The sequence below is a fragment of the Gallus gallus genome, chromosome 11, assembly GCF_016699485.2.
Source record: "Gallus gallus isolate bGalGal1 chromosome 11, bGalGal1.mat.broiler.GRCg7b, whole genome shotgun sequence".
Classification (NCBI taxonomy): Eukaryota; Metazoa; Chordata; class Aves; order Galliformes; family Phasianidae; genus Gallus; species Gallus gallus.
Window position 1 is genome coordinate 18,594,970 of NC_052542.1, and position 16,437 is coordinate 18,611,406.

The window sequence follows — 16,437 nt, forward strand, 5'->3', positions numbered from 1 at the left end:
ACCAGGCCAAGACTCCTGACCTCCCTGCTTCCAGCGCTGCCCACCCCCGTGGTACCCACCAGCACCTCCCTGCCATTCCACCAGAGCCTCAGCGCAGCTCAGTAGCTCACTCCCCACCCTGGGAAATCAAACTGCTCCAGGTTAGGGCAGATGGATGGGATTTTTGCAGCCCCTGTGATCTCTCTAGCAGCAGCAGCTGAAGGAAGCATAGCACAGTCGTGCTGACAGGTGTTAGCAGTCACTGTGGCACAGAGCTGAGATGGTGGTAATCCCTGCAGCTCTGCTGCTACCAGGGCACGTGGCAGGGGCTGCAGTCCTGGCATCTCAAACAAGTCTTCTCCCACGAGGTCTCCTGGCCTGCCTGTGCCAACTGTATGCTAGCAGCATCCAGCACTGGAAAATGATTCTGTATTTGTGATTTCCAGAGTTGCCACAGCACTACAAACCATTGTTATGCTCTCTCAATCTTCTGTGATGAATGAAGAAGAAGGGATTGTGGAAGTGAGACCAGGAACGCTGCGAGCCTTTCTGTCCACTTTCACTGAATCCTTTCCCAGTGTCACCATCAATCCCCTTTCAGGAAAAGGTTTGGTGTTTTGTGTGCCAAAAGAAACACTGGGCAGGAAGACACAAATTATAGTCATGCTTGTGCTTTTTAGTCTTAACTAGCTGATTTATGGATTTTGATGAAGAGATTACAGATGAAAGAAAACATTCCAGGGAACGAGATCTACACATTGCTGAGGTCTCGTGCCTGTCCTTCTGTTCAATTTATAGTGGAAAACAAAATAGGAAAATTACTGGGGGCATTCTGGTCACCACACACTCCTTTCTCTCCTGTGCTTTTGTGCACCCTCTGTGTGCTTGGTGCTGCACCAAGTGGAAGACAGCATCTGCCTCTAAGGGCCTGCACCCTGAGCAGACGTGCAGTAGATTTCTGACTTCTATTGGATAATGGTCGTGGGGAGCAGTGATTGAATTCTGTTGCTCAATACAGAAATCATTTGTCACCACATTCAGAATTTGTATGGCCTTGAAAGCCTTGTCCTGGACCAGGATCCCACTGTACTGCATACAGATGCAGAAGAGATGCTATGCCACGTAGTCTTGGAAAGATAGCGGTTAGCTACAGGAAAATGGCAACAAAACTGTTGTCAGAGTAGAAACAGGAAATGCTGAGGAGCGTAATGAGATTGTCCTGAAGAATATACGGAGAAACCCTCCAAGCATGCAAGCTGCAGAGATGAAGGTACAAAGACACTTATTTGAAAATTTATCACATGCTGAAGAAAATGATGCTGTGGGCCAACTAGAGACAAAAGGCAAATGCTTCCTAATGAAATTAAAACAGGCAGCAATGTGTTGAACACATCTAGGGAAAGGGACATTTGATGCAACCCATGTGTAGTGGAAATGCTGTGTCCTGGCCTGAAGAAGTGATTGAGCACCTGGGGGGCAGGCAGGGCCAAGCCAGGGGAGCTCAGCTGCATGCAATGCACCTGAATGACAGAAAGGGGTGGGGTCAGGATCCATCCCTTCCCAGACCTCATTTAAGGGTTGGCAGGAGGAGGTGAGGATTTCTTGCTACAGGTCTCCTGTCTCCCTGAGGCCTTCTGAAAGTAAGTTGTTTTCCTTTTTTTTTTTTTTTTTTTTTTTTTCCCTGTAGCCTTAGCTGTTGTACTTAGGCTTGTTCTTGTTTTCTGTAGCATAGGATTTTGCTACTCTCTTATTATTGCTATGATTTCCCTCACATTATAGTGTTTCAGTATTATATGCAGCAGATAAAGGCAGAGAAAAGTGGCCTGGCCAAGGTAAGGGTAGAGCAACATTTACAGCGGCCTTCCTGTGAAATGGAGCAGGGCTACATTTGCTAAGGCTGGGCAGAAGGATACTGTGGCAACAAGGATGTAAGATAATGAAATCCTGAAGTGAGTTTATAGGACATAACCTGATGAGGGCAAGGAGAGCTTCTGCTTTAGCAATGCTCCTTAGATAGGAAACCAAAAGGCTGTATGTCATGCTGGTACCTCTGTGCCACAGAGGACGCTTGGATTACAGGCAAAGTCAGAGATGTGTCCTTAAGGACTGAAAAGAGCTGCGCAAGAAAGGAGTGAAAGAGGAACAATAAGCTCAAGGTATAAATGACTTTGAGACATGGCTGTTGATTAGGTAGCTGTGAAGAAGCTTCAGAGCAGGCAAAGATGTCAACAGCGTGCAAAAATCTGGTTGAATAAATGGGATGAGATGAAGAATATATCTGATACGCCAGTTGTAGGTGAAGGATCTGTGTTACTGTGAAGGAAATGGAGTGCTGCACGGACCTTTAACCTTTAGCCGATGTTAGTGATGGTATCAGTGCTCCTTTCCACACGGGGCATTTCTGCTGTCTCAGCAGTTCAATGAGAGCAAACAAACCCCGGCTGTGAGTGTGAGCTCACGTGGGAGAAGCAGCGCTGTGCAAACTGCCCGCCTGCCCCTAACCCAGCCTGGTGCGCCCGGGAGGGAGCAGACCTTCAGACACGGGTAGCAAGGCAGTGCTCCGGGGATGTTACGGCACCGACTCAGTGTTAAGGTGCACGAGATTAACGTTTGTTTTATTTACAAACGGAGCAGCCGTTCTGCTCGGCGCTGGGACCCAAAGTCCCCCGGGGTGGGCGGCGGGCTCAGGCTGCGCGAGGTGAGCCGCAGCGCTTTCCCGCCGTCCTGCTCTGGCCGCTCGCTATTGGCCCAGGCCCGGCGCGGCGCTCTCCCATTGGTTGCGACCGGTGCCAGGAGTCGCCCCGCCGCCGGGGCCGCTCGCTCCTCATTGGTCGGCGCGCTCGGCCCAGCGCGGCAGCGGGCCGTTCGCGTTGGAGAGGGACGGCTCCTCCCGACGTCGCTACGGCGGCTGCCGCGGGCCCAACCGCGCGTTCCGCGAAGCTACCGGCGGGCAGCATGGAGAGCGGGCAGCGGACGGAGGCCGGGGGCTGCGCGGAGGAGCCGGCCGGGCCCGTGTTCACGCTGGAGGAGGTGGGGAAGCGGAACTCCAACCGCGAGGCCTGGCTGGTTATCCACGGGCGCGTCTACGATGTCACCCGCTTCCTGGAGGAGGTGAGGCCGTGCGGGGCGGGGTCCGGCGGGCCGGGCCGGGGGAAGGGCCGGGGGGGGGGGGGTCGGGGGAAGCCGGAGCTGGGGTGGGGGGTTGGAATTGTGGGGTGCTCCGGGCCCCTCCGTGTTCCGAGACTGCCCCGGAGAAGACGAGGAGAAGGAGGGAGGAGGCCCGGGCCCGCCGGAAACCCCCGCGCTGTACGGCTCGCGCCGCGGCCCGCGGTCAGACCCGAGCGGGTGCGGCCCGACCCCGGCACGCCGCCTCCCGGAGCCGTGCGAAAGCGGCTTGGAAGGGCTTCGTTCGTTGTGATATCCCCAATTCCCTTGGCTGCAGGGACAAAAATGGTGCTTAGGACTCAATGCGTTCAACTATTGCTTCTAAGAAAGTTGAAAGCTGTGTTCTTAGTGTTTGGAACTAAAAACAGCGCCCGATGAAATGCTAACAACATTTGTAAAGGGCTTTTGTCTCAGCTTAAAGTAATGCCAAGCGCTCCGTAGTATCCACAGGGTGAGGGTGAGAGCTGGTTGGAGCCGGCTGTAGGAGAGCGCCTCATTACAAATCGTCAAGTTCCTGCTTGCTGGTTTTGCTTGTGTAAATTAAACTTCTGTTTTCCCGCAGGCATATATGATTAAAGCATGTCTGCTATGTACTCATCACATCCCACACAACGACATACTCCTCTGGTGAGGTGTAAGAGCCCTTCCAGATAGGAGGAGGCTGATAACGTGGCAGCTCTGTTACAGTGGCCCGGCAGCTGGAAGTAAGGGCTTTCTGTGTAGCTTTCCAGTGTTTATAAATAGGATATAAAGTTGCATATGATGTATGTTGTTCTTAGGATGCAGCACTGTAATGCTTCATTCTGAATCTGATTTGTGCCTTGAGTCTTCCTCCCAGTGCTCAGTTTAAGAGAGGCTCTAAGGTATGTCAGTGTACAGATAAGGCATTTCAGTGTCTCTTACTATGGTGACTTGAGATGGCCTTTGCTATAGTCAGATTTTCACTGTTTTTTTAAACCAAAAATTACTGCTTTCTCTCTCAGGACCATAAATGAGTCCTGGCTTCTAACTCCTTTGCTCAACTCTGCCTGCTGTCAGTGCTCTAGCAGTGTTTTCAGGTGCAGGATCTGAAAAGCAGCCTGCTGAGCAGCTTTGTTCTTGGCCATTTGATACGTGTGGGGGCTCCAGGCACCCAGTCCATAGGAAGGTTGGAAGGAAAGATACGTAGGGCAGTGGGATGGTGACTTGTGGAAGTGTGGCTGCAGGGTGCAGGCAGGGCAGAGGCACAGCAAGTCATCAGCTGCTTGTTGCACAGGAGAGGCCACAGCTCTAGCTGAGATGCAGGACTGGTTGTACACCTAGCTGTGTATGTCCACAAAAATATACATGCTGTACTGTAAAGAGTGGTCAGGGTGAGAAAGGGAAGAGAACCCTACTAAGTGTGGCTCTAGCTCAGGAAGCCATTGAACAGCAGAGCTATGAGCAGAATGAAGGTCTGTGAGCAGTCTGGGCAGCTGACTGCCTCCTTTACGCATGCCCCCCCGATGTACGTGTTTCCTGGCATTAGGCCAACCTGTCATCTGGCACCTGTCATGTTCCAGGGAGCAGAGCATAACACTGGGCTCAGCTAGCTCTGCTGACTGAATGAAATGGGCAGGGTGGTGGGGCAGGTTTTGAACATTTGTTGTTACCTGGGTTTCTGAAAGCATTCATGTTTGCCTGCCTCTAAACACTTAGTACAAGTAACAGGGGGCATCACAGGAACTGGCTGGAACCTGTCTCAAAACAAACAATGTTTCATCGCACAACAGGGAACAGACCATTCTTGCCGAAGAACATTATGGATGCAAAAAGTTTAGGCAGATTCAGGGGAAGACAGGACAAAAATGTGGGAGAGCATTCAGTATTTGTTTCTAAATAACAAAGCACCTGGGGTTTAGGAAGAGCCAAAACCAGCTGGAAGCAGGGAAGGTACTTGCAGGAAGCACGTGCCCTGTCTTACATTTGCCTCAGTGTACGATTATGACTGTTGCTTATTGCTTTCAGAATTAAGAGTTAGGGGAAAAATAAGTCTTTGAAGATTTTCTTCAAAATCAGTTTTCAAGGTATTTACCTGCAGACCCATGGTGTGTATGACACTGTGTTTCACAGCATGGGTGCTGAGGAGTGGTCACAGTCTTTGTCTTGGCTCTTTCTGGTAAGATGGCATCTGGAGTCTGCACCCTGGAGTGCCTTCAGTGTGTATAAATGAGCCCAGAAAACTTCTTCGTTCTACCCCAGTGATTTGGGTGGAGTGCCCTAGATGTTTCCTTCAGAAGGAATTTTTGCATTGCCATTTCCAAGCCCCTTCTCCCATTTGTGCTTTTCTGACATAAAAATATACTTTGATTAGGGAAGGGAAGAAGAGTAAGGCTACTTTTCTAAGTGTAGTAGCGTGGCTAGCAAACGGTCTCTGTTATCTAAAGCTTGTAAACATAAATCACAGCCTAATTTATTGGCAAAAATACACTTTGTTATCCCACTGTAATCAGTTCAGTGACAGGAGAACAATGTGTAGCTGATCGGAACCAGGGATGTTTGTCTTGTTTAAAGGTTACAGTTGTCTGATAAACTGTTCTGCTTTCAAGCTCCAAGTTGTTGTAACTGCAGCTATCAGAGTTTCAGTGGGTAATATTTTCCTTTGATCTTGTGTAGTCACTGAAGTAGCGTCTAATTGTTGCCTTTTCTGGCCTTTGGCCATAGATTATTTGAACAAGATTGCTGAATTCTGCTGGAGCGTTGCCTTGGAGCAATTGCGTTATCTCTAAGAAGCCTCCTTGCTAGAAGGTTGTTGAATATTGCTTCATGATTTCTGCAGCCTAGGTGCAGCAGGTCAGCTGTTAACTAGCCAACTCAAAATCTGCGTGCCAGTAGTAAGAAAACAATATTGAATATCTTTGTCTTTCTGCACATAATTCCTGTGTACTCAGGTGTGTCTGAAACCAAAACTCTGAGGGAGGAGGAGGAATGTCAGGGATCTGTTTTTCCTTATGCTGACTTGTTCCAGTGCTATGGAGACCGTCTTTGGGAAACCTGCTTCATGTCTTACAACAAGTTGTGAAGGACGTGTGGCTGACGAACACCATTTGTGTAGGTGCTTTTCTGGCCTGTGTGGTACTGACACATTGCTATGACACAGAAATACTCTTTCCTTTCATGGCCTGTTTCTTTAATAATGGTGGCGGGAAATTAAAGCTTTTGCATCTCTCCTCAATGTGATGATTTTGTCTTATCTGATCCAGCAACCTAATTAACCACAGAGCTTAGTGTTGCTTCTGAACTCACTTGTAGTTTGCCACAGGTCTGTAAGGGTGGCTGCCACACACGTGGACAGGCACTTGGCATTTGTGGAGAGACAGCTCCAGCTGCTCACCTTCTGCATCAAGTTTCTGTGTTGTATTCTCTGAAGCCTTTGCCATGTGCTGTTGGCAGTGCAGTTAGTTCTGACTGCTGCTGCTACGTGTCCCTTCTAAAGGCTTTGCATCTCCTTGGCTTTCACCAATAAAAACCTTGCTGGCTGAACACAGAACATGAGAAACATGAGCTGCTCCTAAATACTAATTAGAGGGAGAGTCATCGAGGACCAACTTATTTTACGTGCTGCCTTAAAGCATCAGTGCACATTTAAAGTAAGTTTGGAGTGCATATGGGGTTACTCAATGTCCTGCTGCTATTCTCTGCCTTGTGGGAACCAGTCTTGGATTCAGAGAACTTGATTCAAAGATCACATGGAAATGATTCATTTGAGATCATCTGCTGTAGCTCCAAGTATTATGCATACTCTGCAAATCCTGAGTTTTATTCCCCCTTAACCTCCCGACTGTGACAAGGGCAGCCACCTATTCCTGTGCTGTGGGGCTGGGGCTATAGAGTGCCTTGTGCTTGTGGTGGCTGCTGCTTTCACTCCCAGACAGCAGGGTTCCTTCTGTAAAGCTGTTTTCTCTGCTCAGTGGCACTGGGTATATCCTTCCAGAGCCAAAGCCTCAAGACTATTACTGCTGCTGTCATCAGGTACTTAATGCATTATGTATATGAGAGACTCCAGAGACAGGGAGGTCCTGGTTACATTACAGTGTTGCTAAGGCAGAATTTGGAGGGCTGGCACTTGGGCTCATCTCTTATTCTCATTGGCTTTTGTCTGTTCGTTTTCAGAAGGAGGAGAGCTTTATTTTGGTCATTATTTCTTCTGGAAGTACATTTTATTTTCAGAGTTAGCCACACTTCTCACAGTTTCTATGTTTTTCTGCAGGAACTGTAGCTTTGGGAATCTTTGTGGCAGAATAGATGACTTGTATAAATAGTCTGGTTTTACATGTGCTTGGGTATGACAAGGTAAGAGCTGTCTGGCTGCAGTTGTGGGTGTCTAGACTGGGGAGTTGTGTCAGAAAGAAGATATGCCAAAAATTCTTCATTTTTTTTCTTTGGCTTGGTGATAATGATGGACAGATGTGCATGAGTAAATAATTATTGGAGATTTAGCAAGTGCACAGGAAGGCTTCAGAACCAAACATATAAAGTGGAGTAACCTCTGCCATTTTTCTCTCTTGCACTTTTTGTCCCTTCAACATGCAACAACTGGTTCCCACCAAAAGCGGGTAGCCACTCCATGTTCCATCTTACTGCAGGGTTTTGTCTGCTCATCTAGGATGGGTGACTAGGAAAGCAGCGTAATGTTTACAAAAACCCTCTGTTCTGAAATGAGATTTCTATCAAGATATCCCAAAAGGGTTCTTGTAGAAATCTTAAAGTAAACGGTTGGCCCTTCATCCCCTCATTTCTTTGCTAGTGGGTCTTTACAAGTGTGTTCTGTAAACTGGACGACTGCACACATTGCAGAACAAGATGCAGCATCCTACCACAACTGAGTCTGAGAGTGTGAACTAAAGAGTGCTGTGGTTACCTAAAGTGGTCCTGCTGCAGCCTCTGCTCCTGTTGACTCATGAACCCAGGTCTGTAGAGAGTTAATTCACAGCGACCAGCAGACAGTCATTCATTTCCTTTCCTTTTTTTGATGGGCTGGTTTTGTGCTATGGCAGCCCATGACCTGGCTGCCTTTGAGATCAGATGAGCCTTGGTGCAGGAGCAGTGGCAGTGGGACATGTGGCTGTGCTCAAAGGGGAGCAGCAGAGCGGAGCCTTGCTTGGTTTCACAGCTGAGGAGAGCTAATATCTGACTGCTGCCCAGCTGCCTCCCAGCCTGCAGACTTTGCCCTTCATGGCTGCTGAGAGAGCTCTGTGTTGATTATGTTACATACCTGGCCAATAAAGGGATTTATTCAGAATAAAGAGCTCTGATATGGGGATTGGAGAGCTGGCTGCAGCAACTCTCTGGAGTAAACAACTGAACTGTTTTTGTGTCCACACGGAGTATGTTTGGTATGAGGTGGGATAGCCAAGTGAGAACATTTAGGCTTTTGGGAGAAAAACCAAACAAGCTGAAGAAAGAGGGGCAACAGCAACTGTTCTATGTCTGTGGGAAGGAAAAGGGCATTACAGAGAAAAACAGGTCTTTTAGTCCTTTGATGTGAAATTTACTCTAATTTCTCCGGTTCCAGGCTTCTAGTTGTTAGAGGAATTTCAGGCAGCACTGAGCAAGTCTCATCTTCTCAGGCAGCGCATTTACTGCCTGTTGCCTAGCACTCTGCAAAACTGGGTTAGTCCTCGTGTGTGGACTCAGCAGCCTGATCACTTTATTGGTTTAACTGGATTAGCTGGTAGTTTAAACAGAAGTATTTCTCCCCATACACACACTGTAAATAGATTGTACTTTGCTGGCCTTGTAGTTACTGCTTTCTATTGCCAATCTGTTCCTGGAATTCTGGTACTGACAGTGTAGAGGAGAGCCCAACCCATCAAGGAAAACAGCACTCACTGCACTAGGGATTTTTCAGTCTGTACTGCCTGGTCTTGTCTGTGACTGCCACCACCAGCAATGCCAGTGTTGTTAGGGGTGTCCTGTGGATATGGTGCTTCTGTTGTTGCAGCTCCTGAATTTCTGAAATTGGTGTATGATGTTAAATGGTAAATTTTTAAATTTTTTTTCTTTCTCCACCAGGTATTGAGTAGCTGTATGCTGGATTAAGTTCAGTACTGGTGCAGCCATGCTAGAGCTGTAGCTTCTTATGCCACTGCAGTTCCCCTTTGTTCTCCACTCCTCATTGTACAGCTACACGCAAAGAGGCTGTTTTTTTTGTCAGATCTGAAGAAGTAGAACATCATTTCCTCCACTGATGCCTGTGAATGCAGCATTGTCTTGTGCTTCAGTAAGAATTGAGTTGTCTCTGGAAAGTTCTTAGTGAAAAAATCATGCAGCAGAGGCTCCTCTGCAAGGGAGTCTGATTTGTGCAGTGAGGCCTATGAAAAGGTACATGAGGATATGTTTTCTTTTGTATTATTTTCTTGCCTAAATCACTTGCAGAATTGCAGAAGCTGTAGGGTTTGTAGCCTGTGTAGGGCTTTGCTGTAGGGGGCTAAGCTGTGCTTTTCTGTGTAAGTTGGAGATTTGCCTCTTTGGAAAGATTTTTATTTTATGCAAGGTATTTCCCGGGCTGTGCAGCATGCATTGTTCTTTGTGACTTCCTGAAGGAGAGGCTGGATGACTAAATCTTTGGTAGATACTACTGATGTTGGTTTGAGGCATTCATAAGGAATGAAAAGGGCCAGAAGGGCTGCTGAGACTCTGGATGCCTCTTTAGCACCCAAACTTTTGCTCACCTTAAGTCTTCTCTTCCAGCATCCAGGTGGAGAAGAGGTTTTGCTTGAACAAGCTGGAAGAGATGCCACAGAGAGCTTTGAAGATGTTGGTCATTCCACAGATGCCAGGGAGATGCTCAAGCAGTACTACATAGGGGAGATCCATCCGGTAAGGACCAGCCCTCTTTCAAGCATGGTAGGATGCTGTAGAAGTGTCCCTTTCCTTTTTGTAACCCAGCAAATGTACACCAAAATGAGTCTTGCACAATAAGTAGTTAGGTTTTTATACAGTGTCACCCAGAGTTTCTGCTGAGGAAAGAGGATTGCTGAGAATAAAACCAGATTAGTTTTCTTTTCCCACTGTTCAGAACAGGTTTCTCCCTTCAATTAGTGGCACTTAAAGGAGCTAACCATATCAGTTGCTCCTTAGCTGATAGTACCGTCATTTCCTCATGTAGTTTCCTCATGAACTACTTCCTGTAGTTCAGAATTCAGGAGGGCGAGAGATGACAGGGGAATGACACAAACACCAGCGTCCTGCCTACTACAAAGACGGTGCCTTTGGGCACTGTAGGTATGTCTGCTTTGAAAACTGGAGTCTAGGCAATTGCTGGTATGATGAGGACTGCGTACAGAGCAATCCCCTCATAACGACTGTAATGACTGCAGGTTTCTGTTCAAGTCATTGCTTATCGCTTTTTCCTTCTTTCTTTTTCTGCCCATGACAGGATGACCGTAAAAAGGGAGGTTCCAAGGTAAGCTCTTGGTGTTTTACAGTTCTATAACAGTACTGTTTTACTGTTATTTAATGCTGAGAAAACTATATTATGTTTACAAAATGAACAAAAGTCACTACACACCTTTCATTCTTTTTGTCTTTTTCCCCTCTGTGGAATCTGTGGCTTTATGCTTACAAACTACAGAAATGAATAAATCTTCTAAGCAAATGATTCCTTTGTTTGTTCAGAAGCTCAGCAAGCACCACAGTGTGAAAATGGAAGTGGTTTTTTTTTTTGTGCCTTCTCTCCTCTGACATCAGCAATGCTATTTCTACACCTTGAGCCACAAACTATATTTTTGCAGTACTCGCTCTGTCCTGATGACTGAACTGTTAGTGTTGTTACATTCAAGCCAGGAGACAGGCACAGCCACCATGGGATTGGCTGTAAAACAAGAATTCTCTGTTAACTGCCCTAGAAATCATAGGTGTTGGTTAAAACTTAGGTACTCGTGGATTAGAATGGAACACAGTCTTGCAAAAATGCCTTCAAATTGGATAGGGAGAGGGAAATGGTAATAAATAGAATCCCATCTGAGAGGTAAACATGTGTCTTGCAGCTGGCTTCTCTTCTTGCTTGGCTTGAAGGCTTGGACCAGGCACAGCTCTGTCTTCAACAACGCTTTCATTAGATGTTGTTTGAAGCAGGGCCACTTGCAGAGTACCGGGAATCAATAAGGAAACTGTCAACAGAGAGCAGCAACTGAAGCCCTTGGGAGAACTCGCTTATTACAGTCAGCCATAGAAAGAATAATTCAGGCTAGGTAAATCCTATTCTTAGTTATAAAGCGGGGCTGCATGATCATGCATTCACCTTAACGTTATACTGTTTGGTTCGACTCTGTTTCATTAACAGAATGACATGCTTAAAATGTGCATAGAAATTAATCCGAGCAATGCTGCTGGATATAAGTTAAATATTTTTGCAGATATTTTTCTATTCTAAGCAAAATCCAGTGGGTCTTTCTCTAGTGTGCAACATCTATTTTAAAAATGGACCCAAGCATAATTTAAACAGATGGAAGTAATATGGATCCCACCTATTTTTTTACCTGGGGGAAAAAAAAGGTAGTGACTACATACTCCTATGACTCAGGTTAGAGGTAATTCCCCACAGTTAAATGTTAACGTTTAGTATCCACTGATGGGGTGTTGTGTCAGAAAAGAAAGCACTATGATTCTCAAGAAGTGGAAGTAATACTGTTTAGAATGGACAAATAAGGTGATTTTTGGCTGACAGATATCAGAGAACAGCAGCAGCCATTGAGAAAGAGGTTGTAGAATTGATAAAGTAATTTTCAGTTGACTAGAAAAAGTACTTATTTCTCAGATTTCTTTTGAAAATAGTATGAAAGTTTGGAGATAGGTTGTATGTGAAGGAAGATTTGAAGAGAACTTTGCAGTTGTGGCAGTGGCCAAGCAGTAAGATAGCAAATAGGGATGCAGACAGAAGTTTGGAAAAGGGATTGTGGTGAAATGATTATCTGTATCCACATGAGCTGGCAATGTGCACTTGCAGCCCAGAACGCCAACTATATCCTGGGTTGCATCAAGATAGCGTGATCAGCAGGTTGAAGGAGATGATTCTGCCCCTCTACTCAGCTCTTGTGAGACCCTACCTGGAGTACTGCATCCAGTTCTGGAGCCTCCAACATAAGAAGAACATAGAGCTGTTGGAGCAGGTCCAGAGGAGGGCCACAAAGGTGATCAGAGTGCTGGAGCACCTCCCCTGTGAGGACAGGCTTAGAGAGCTGGAGCTCTTCAGCCTGGAGAAGAAAAGGCTTTGAGAAGATCTTATATTGGCCTTCCAGTACTTGAAGGAGCCTACAGGAAAGCTGGGGAGGAACTTTTTGTCAGGGCAGGTGGTGACAGAGTGAGGGGAAATGATTTTAAACTGGAAGAAGGAAAACTTAGACTACATATTGGGAAGAAATTCTTTACTGTGAGGGTGGTGAGACACTGGAACAGGTTGCTCAGTGAGGTTGCAGATGCCCCCTCCCTGGAAGCATTCAAGGCCAGGCTGAATGGGGCTGTGAGCAACCTGGTCTAGAGGGAGGTGTCCCTGCATATAGTGGGCCGTGGGTGGGTTGGAACTAGGTGATCTTAAAGGTTCTTACCAACCCAAACCATTCTATGTATCTGTGATCATCAGTTACCCTCTGTGTCACATAAAATGAACAGAGCAGTTTCAAGGCCATTTTTTTGAGAGGTGAGAGTTCCAGTATAAAATTGAGAACTGGGTGGGACAGTCTAGACTAATAGAAAGAATGTGAAGGTGGGGAGGAGGGCAAACATCCCCAGAAGCATCTGCGCTTCTGAGAGAGGATGTTTAGAAAAGGAAGAGGAGGGTTATTTTTTCTCTGCATTTGAAATCGCATGTCCAGTCTTGCAGTCTTATTAGCATGACTTAGAGTATTCTTTTTCTCCCACTAACTCCCTCTTCCTTCTTTCAGGATCAAAACAGGACATCCTCAGGACAAGCAAGGTATAGTATCTTCTTAAAATAAGAGTAAGAAATTGAAAGAATGCGACTCTCCATTTGTAGGACTGCAGATTAGCTCTAGCAGGCAGGGAAAAACTCAATGGGATGTTACTGTACTGTCCTTCCATCAAGCAGGTACTCTAAAATAAGCTGCCGAACTGCATCACACTGAGTTAGCTGTGCACCTCTCTTGGAGATGGAGGTGCAGCCACTGGTGAGAAGTCCCCTGCTCACACTGAGCAGAGCAGGCACCCTGGCATTTTTTAGCTTGAATTCTCTGTCAATGTGTTCACATTGCACACGTGTGGCTGCACTTTGTGCTACAGTGGATACTCACAGCAGTGTGCATTTTTGAAGGATCTTTATGGTGACCAGTGTAATTCAGTTGAGAATTAAGGATTGCTTGCAACCAGAACACAAACCTAGTCTTTCGTATCAGGGCTTTTTTTTTTTTTAAGGAGGCTGCTAAAGGTGAGCCTGTGCCTGTGGTCTCAAGTTTATGAGTAAGAATGATTTATTGTGGGGTAGCTGTAGTAATTTCCATCCTTGAGTCAACTCAGCTGTTTGTATAGCACAAATTGACAGTCTGGCTTATTTAAGAAAAGAAAACAACAAAAAACTCAGGTTGGTTTCTGTATGTGCCAGGCTGGAAAGTTCAGCAACCCAGCTGCTGTTTTATAAGCAACCAAGCTATGCTTGCAGTCACAGGGGCCTCTCACAGCGGCAGGGGAGCTCTGAGCATGGAACAGCTAGAGCTGTCCTGTCCTCTGTCCCAAGTGGTTGGTCTGTGAGCTGGTGGGAGCTGGGTGAAAACAGACATAGCAAGTAGTGAATGTATTGATTGTGTTATTAACTTAATACTACTTTTTTTTGTGTGTGTGTGTGTGTGTTTGGGTGTCTGTTTTTTGTTTTCATTTCTTCCTCCCCACAGCTTCTGGACAACATGGCTAATCCCCATCTTTGGAGCACTAGTCATAGGTTTAATGTATCGCTATTACATACTGGATGGGAGATCATCTTGAACTGACCTTGATAAGATCTCAGAAAGCCTGGAGAAGCAAGTGTGAGAGAGAGTGCACGCACGCAACACATGGAATTCTGGTTCCCTTCACCTTTGATGCCTTGCTTTTAGCTTTGTCAAGAGATGTTCATATTCATGGGACCAAGGTCATATCAAATTGTCTTAACTCTGCCACCCAGGGATCTGTCATACTTCAGTTTTGCTGTGGCAGAGCAAGTGAAGCATCCTGTTATTGTTACATCTGTGTGTGGTCTCCCTGGTGTGTGTGTGCTTGTGCTCTCTCTTGCTCTCTCAAGTATAATACAGATAACCTATTCCTTTCAATGCCTTTTTGTTAAGCCAGACAACATGAAACAGCTGCTAGTGAGCCTGTGGATTTGCCTCAGTACTTCACATAGCATTGTCAGAAATAAATTGTGAGTTGTCTACAATTCTGTCCAGAAAAGATTTTGAGAGATTCAATTTCACAGTAACTTTCTCAGTGCATGCAGGCAACACTAATTAGAGCAGCAGGAAGTTGTTAGCTTTGCTACCTCTTTCTGTAAGTGTCTGTTTTTAACGGTTCATCAAATATAATTATTTTAAAAGTGATTCTGTTGATTTTGTAGTATTTCTACTTGTCCTTTTAACATGTATATTCTGTGAAACAATGTATGCCTTGGATCCTTGTTTGTTCGGGTGCTTTTGTGCTGTGTGGCAATGCCAGAACTGGGAACTGACATGTGACTTCTTGAGATGGAGTTTTTTCTTCCTCCCTGGGATTTTGATCCAACACATGTATTGGAAACAAAACTCATTCTTACTGCCTGTGAATCTGCACCAGATGGGGGGGGAACCCACAGATAATCCTGCCTCTCCTTCCTAAATAAAAAGAGAAAAGAAATCCATCTGGGATTTGTGCATAATGCTGTTTTTATCTTGGAATAAATACAGGAGGATACTTTGCCTTGTGGTCAGCCTCCAGCAGCACACAGGCGGGTGTGCCTCATGCAACACGAGGCCTGAAGCTTTCCAGCTCTTCCAGCTGCAGAGGTGGTTTCAGGATCTGTTATCAGAAAGGAATTTGTGTTCCAGGGTCTTATGTCCTTTAGCAGTCTGACACTTGTTCCTAATCCAAATGTTGCAGCATAGCAATTCACCTTTCTGAGTTGTAGCAAAAAGAGAAGCAATATAATGTCCTGTTTGTGAAAACCTTCTGCAGGTTGTGGTGTTGTTTCCTTTTCCATGAAATCACTGTGCTCCTCAGAAGTTTGTTTAGAAGTCTCTTATGCTTAGAATTACTGTCCTCCTCTTTAAAAATGAAGGTCAAGTAACTGCATAGCTATTAGGAAAGGAGCACACTGTTGAAGCTCCCTCTGCTCCTCTAGTTGGCTTACTTTGGTTGCCCCCAGCAGCAGCAGGTCATGTTCCTCAAATGCTGTTTTAACAGAGCTGCAGCAGAAGCCCCCCAGGAGTTGTTTTCCCCCCCGGCGGATGTTATTACATTGGTTTCTTTGTCTTATATAGCGAATTATCTGGCCTACCTTGCATGCAGCACAGGGAAACCTAAAGCTCACTGTTCTCTAAGTGGCTCTTGAATACTCTGTTTGTCCCTCATTCTGTTCTAGCTGGTTTGGTTGACTGGTTTCTGTTTATTCATTTAACAAGAGTATAGCAAAAAGATAAAATTGTGCCAAGGAATATCTAGTAGTAAAGATCTGGGTAATTCTATTTAGGTATGCTGATAAAGGTAACAGGCCATATAGTCTTACAGGTCTTCAAGTATGCAATGGATCAGTCAATCTAAATTTATGGAAAATAGATCTATCGATCTAACTTGGTATTTTTATATTTGAGATTAGTTGAGCTGCTTAGGCTTCTGGTTGAATTGATAGTGCAAGGTATATTGCGTGGTTTAGTGAAATCAATACAGAAACCACAAGGACAAAGTATAAAGGGAAGGATTTGATTTAACAGTGAAAGTGCAGAGCTGCTCAGTGAGAGTGTTCCAGATTTACCTCAAAGAGCAATCTGTGCTGTTTGAAACTCTGACCTGGAAGGAGACAGATGCTCCCTAGGAAAACCAGAGAGCAGGCTGCTGGCTAAGGTGAGCTGCTGGCACTGAGCCACCAGCACTGTCAGTGAACTTGATGCTGGGCTGTGCGCTGGGAAATGTGGGATGCCAGGCTGCATCCTGAGAAGTGTGCAGTGCAGCATCACGCCGAGGAGGTGGCAGAGCGTGACACCAGGGGTAAAGGTTGAGTGCGTTCCTCTCCTGCGGTAGTGGGAGCTCTTGCCCGCATTTGGCACTGTTGCTGCAGGGAATGAATGCTACAGCTGTGCCTCTGACTTTTAAAAATCC

At 46.0% G+C, this 16,437-nt stretch overlaps 1 protein-coding gene across 1 annotated transcript; it reads left to right on the forward strand.

Moving 5' to 3' along the window:
* The first annotated feature begins 2,906 nt into the window (after nt 1-2,906).
* Nucleotides 2,907-14,983, forward strand: CYB5B (cytochrome b5 type B). The gene is made up of 5 exons (NM_001030581.2): nt 2,907-3,090; nt 9,856-9,984; nt 10,544-10,570; nt 13,047-13,078; nt 14,007-14,983. Exons 1-5 carry the CDS (start codon nt 2,935-2,937, stop codon nt 14,095-14,097), a joined length of 435 nt encoding a protein of 144 aa, NP_001025752.1. The 5' UTR covers nt 2,907-2,934; the 3' UTR covers nt 14,098-14,983.
* The last annotated feature ends 1,454 nt before the right edge of the window (nt 14,984-16,437 follow it).

What these genes read in the sequence shown, in the direction of transcription:
- CYB5B (NM_001030581.2), top strand. Translation starts at nt 2,935, where the DNA reads ATGGAGAGCGGGCAGCGGACGGAGGCCGGGGGCTGCGCGGAGGAGCCG. An exon ending in ACATAGGGGAGATCCATCCG is followed by an intron (nt 9,985 to 10,543) that starts GTAAGGACCAGC and finishes TGCCCATGACAG; the next exon opens with GATGACCGTAAAAAGGGAGG. An exon ending in GTAAAAAGGGAGGTTCCAAG is followed by an intron (nt 10,571 to 13,046) that starts GTAAGCTCTTGG and finishes TCCTTCTTTCAG; the next exon opens with GATCAAAACAGGACATCCTC.